The 3,978-nt window shown below is 43.3% G+C and overlaps 1 protein-coding gene across 1 annotated transcript in view; it reads left to right on the top strand.

Moving 5' to 3' along the window:
- The first annotated feature begins 202 nt into the window (after window positions 1–202).
- Window positions 203–3,978, top strand: part of Slc39a12 (solute carrier family 39 member 12) — a 79,703-nt gene continuing 75,927 nt past the window's right edge. Inside the window, exons 1-2 of the mRNA XM_031373294.1 lie at window positions 203–286; window positions 1,017–1,351. Of these exons, the coding sequence (XP_031229154.1) occupies window positions 1,094–1,351 (258 nt within the window). The 5' untranslated portion in view covers window positions 203–286; window positions 1,017–1,093. The remainder of the gene's footprint in view (window positions 287–1,016; window positions 1,352–3,978) is intronic.

Genomic DNA, 3,978 nt, shown 5'->3' on the forward strand with positions numbered 1-3,978 from the left:
TAATGTGCTAAATGTTGATATAAAATGGTAATTCCTCAATCGCATTTATTTGATTATCCTGCAAATCCATCAGCTAGCAACTGTCTGCTTTCATCCACCTTCATTTTTACCTTCTGAGTAGCTCTCTCCATAGCAACTAGAAATGTCTCTGAGCTGAAATAATCCTCTCCAGCTCCCAGCACACAGTCAAGGAATTTTAAAACGGAGAACTGTGGGACCACAAAATGCTCTCAGAAGTTTAAAGGCCCAGGGAGCTTGAGATAAATAACCAGTTCTCTTTCTTGAGGTAAGTGCTGGGTTTAGAAAGGTCTGTGTTATTATGTGTCTTTTTAAAATGCTAACATAAGACTCTGAAACTGTTGTTTAAGTCATAAAGATAATCTCAGCATCTTGTTACTACCCTGGAGGTCATTATTGGGTCGTCTCTGGATACTACAAGAGATGCTGTTAACATTTTGCACTCCTTAAACAATCAATTCAAGACTTTGTTTTCTCCATAAATTCTGATTGACTCTAAAGTGATTTCCCATCCTTTCAGAGACTATTTAGTAAGTAGATTTATCTTCCTTCTGGGGTCTTAGAATTTTTCAGAGATAATTCATTCTCCAATATCTTGGTGGATGGTTTTACTAAGCTAAAAACTAACTAGTGTTTCTTGAATGTCACTGTTTTTCTCTAGGGCATTGTCCTCCTCAAAGGCTTCTGACTCAGTGTGATATTGGAAGTGTATTAAAAGTCATTTTCTCTTTAATTTTCTCCACTGACTGCACAGAATTTTTTATGGTTTTGCAGCTCACTCTGGGTCCTGGGCCAGGTACTGACTGCAGACAAGGAAAGTGTACCCTCATTTAACCATTCGACTGATTAGTGCAGGCACTGGGAGGTGGGAAGTTTCCTGTCTGGCCTTTGGGCATCCAGGCCCCCTGTTGTTGCAAATCAGCTCAGGCACCCAATTAGTGAGTCATTTCAAACATGTTGAAAGTCTTGAAGTTTTTATTTTTTCCTTTCTATCACAGGAATTCATCTGGTTGTAAGTTTATCCTGCACGAAGCCTCCCATTCACCCCCAGGGCAACTCAAACCAAAGAGTGGACATGTGTTTCTGGACAAATCTCTCAGTGTGGATGGTCCTCCTGTCCCACTCCATCAGCCTTGCTTCCTCTACTGAGACTGGCAAAGCCCTCACTCAGGATAAAAGCAGAGCTGGGAGCCAAAGCCTACTAGAAGTCCTGAGGGTCTTCTCTGCTGGTGACCACCGGTCCCTCAACCATCCACAAAGCCTCATCAAAATTCTGTTGGAGAGGACTGGGTGTCCACAGAGAACAGATGGGACACAAGGAGACTGCAAGCTGGTTAGTAAAATAAAGTGGGGTATGGTACTAAGAATCATTCCAAAGGGATCACATAAAGATAGTTTTATCACAACGAAATGACATGCAAAGCTCATATGCTTGCAGGAACTGCAGTGTGATGCAATAATGTTCTGAGTCTGCCTTACAATAACCCATTCACAAGGGTTGTTTTTTTCACTGGGAAAATAGTGTTTAAGCTTTCTAGAGCCTCTCTGCTTCTTTAGGGGCTCTGGCTTGCTGATGAATACTTGGCCCTTCCTCCTTTCTGCTTTTCTGAGACCCTTTTTATTTTTGCCCTGCAGTGACCATGGACGATGTTAGACAGAGGCTATTATTGATCTTCCGTGAGATGATCACAGCATTCTGATATTTGTCTGACATTCAGTTCCCGAATGTGCACTCCTAGGTGTCAGTTAGTTTATTAATGTTTGTGTGGCCCAGTGTTACTGCCATGGTGATCATTAGCAGCAAGCAATCAGAGCTACAGGAGAGAAGTGCTGAGTTTGGAGTTGGAAACTGTTCCCATGCCTCCTGAGACCTATTCCAGAGCCTTTCCTACAGCTTTCCTTCTCCTGACCTAACAAGTGAACCCTGCCCTGACTCCACCATAATCAGTTGTGCAGCTCACACAGTGACTGCATTAAGGCTTCCTCCTTCCCAGGCTGAATCTTGATTTGCATAGGGTGGTTATGTTGTTTATGATTATGTTTAGTTTCCCTTCTCTCTGTCCCTCCCTCTCTCTTTTTCTCTTTCTCCCCCTCCCTCTCCCTTTCGTCCCTCTCCCCCTCCCCCTCCCCCTCCCTCACCCCCCTCTAATGATTCTTTGTGAATTTCTCATCATGCACCCCAGTCCCATTCATCTCCCTGACCCTTTCAACCCACCCTTCACCCTTGCAACCCTCTCCAGATTGCTTTAGCATGAAACTGGGGGGGGGGGGCACGACTGTGAATCCCAGGGTTTGGTTGTTGTAGGAGGAGTTCTATCAGGTTCCACTGTGGGTGTTTGGGGTCCCTGGAGGAGGTCCATCAAGTCTCACTGTGGAAGAGAACCTGAAAACCTGGGTCTTAAAATAACTGCCCACGAAATCCCTCTTTGTCACCCCATCCCAGATAAAGGTTTTAAAGGAAAAACCTATAGATACATAGATGAAAGCATGTGTAGCAAGCCAGAAGTGCATGTCTGCTTCCAAAGTCAGTCTGGATTGGCTTTCTCAGTCCCACAGACTGAGATGGGCTGAGGATGGGGTGAGCGCGTGCATTTCCTGGCCAAATGTTTTCTGGTTTTGTCCTTGTGACAGAAAGGGTCTTGCACAGATAGAGTGTTTTCTCTGCTCGTTGTGAATGATAAATAACGCTATAATTATTAAAGCACCCAATGGCTCCCAGAGGAGATGTGTCATGATAGGGCAGCTTGTCTGTGATGACAATAATAGATATAGATAGTAACAACAGACATCCCACTGGAAATAACCAGGAGTCAGATCTTATTAATTTCCGCTGAGAATCTGCTGCAGGGCCATGGTCTCCTTTAATGACATGAAGTGCCTCATTAAGGCTGGCTGAATATTAGTTTTGCTGGGTGAGCATTCATGGACAAGACTGTTCTCCATGTTTGGGGCTGAAGAGGAGGGAGGGAGGTTTTATCTTATTTTTAGTGACATTGTAAGGGTTTGGCTGTTTGGCTTCTACTTGAATTCTATCTGTTCCAGGGCTCAGAAATGCTCAGTCTAAGAGTGCTGCATCTTAGGGCTGTTCATTCTCTTGCTCTGGGAAACTGAAGAGAAGGGAAATTGATAGGAGAGGGCTTGGCTCTCCTGAATATTCCTTTTGTAAGATGCATAGAAACGTTTTCTTGACCTTCATGAAAAGCCAGTGGGGGGGCAGAAAGGTCATCTATTCTGGTTCACCACAGATTTTGGCTTTGTTGTTGATTCTCTTCATTAATTTAAGACATATTGTTGATAGGTCATGCTCATGTTCTGTGGAAAACCAGGAGAGCAAGGAGTGTGTTTGTATCTCTCAGTGTCTTGGGAAAGAAAGACTGAGGTGGTGCTATTGGATTTATGAGAAGGTAAAATGGAATTAGAAAAATCAGTATGAGGTATCTGAGAACATGGGGCATTTAAAATAAGCCTTTCAAGTTGTAGTTTTAAAAAACGAACAGTTTGATCCTGATCCTGGCTCCCCCCCCCCTAAGAATAATTTGAATGTTTTCTGTTTTTTAATTCTGGGAATTGGACCTATGCATGATAGACAAGAGCTCTGGCAATGGCCCTGTGTTCCCAGCCCCTGGATGGAGTTTTAATGGCCTCACATTGTGTATGATTATGTGAAGAACTAGCCTGCCTCATCTTAGGCTTAAAGGTTATTTTATAGTAAAAAGTCAAACTAGGTGCATTCCTGTTCACTTCTGTTTCTCAAGGGTTGTGCTCTGCCCAACCTGTAACTTTAACTACAAATGGTTCTGCACTGCCTGTTCCAGGAAACAAGAACTATGTCTTTGTTTCAAAATGTAGTATCTTACAACCCTACCTTTGTTTCAGGAGGGACTGACATGTTGTGCTTATTTTTTCTGCTCCTGTAATCCTATTTTGTCCACCAAATCTCCCATTTGGAAACTCTCTACC

Source organism: Mastomys coucha, unplaced genomic scaffold (assembly GCF_008632895.1).
Source record: "Mastomys coucha isolate ucsf_1 unplaced genomic scaffold, UCSF_Mcou_1 pScaffold15, whole genome shotgun sequence".
Classification (NCBI taxonomy): Eukaryota; Metazoa; Chordata; class Mammalia; order Rodentia; family Muridae; genus Mastomys; species Mastomys coucha.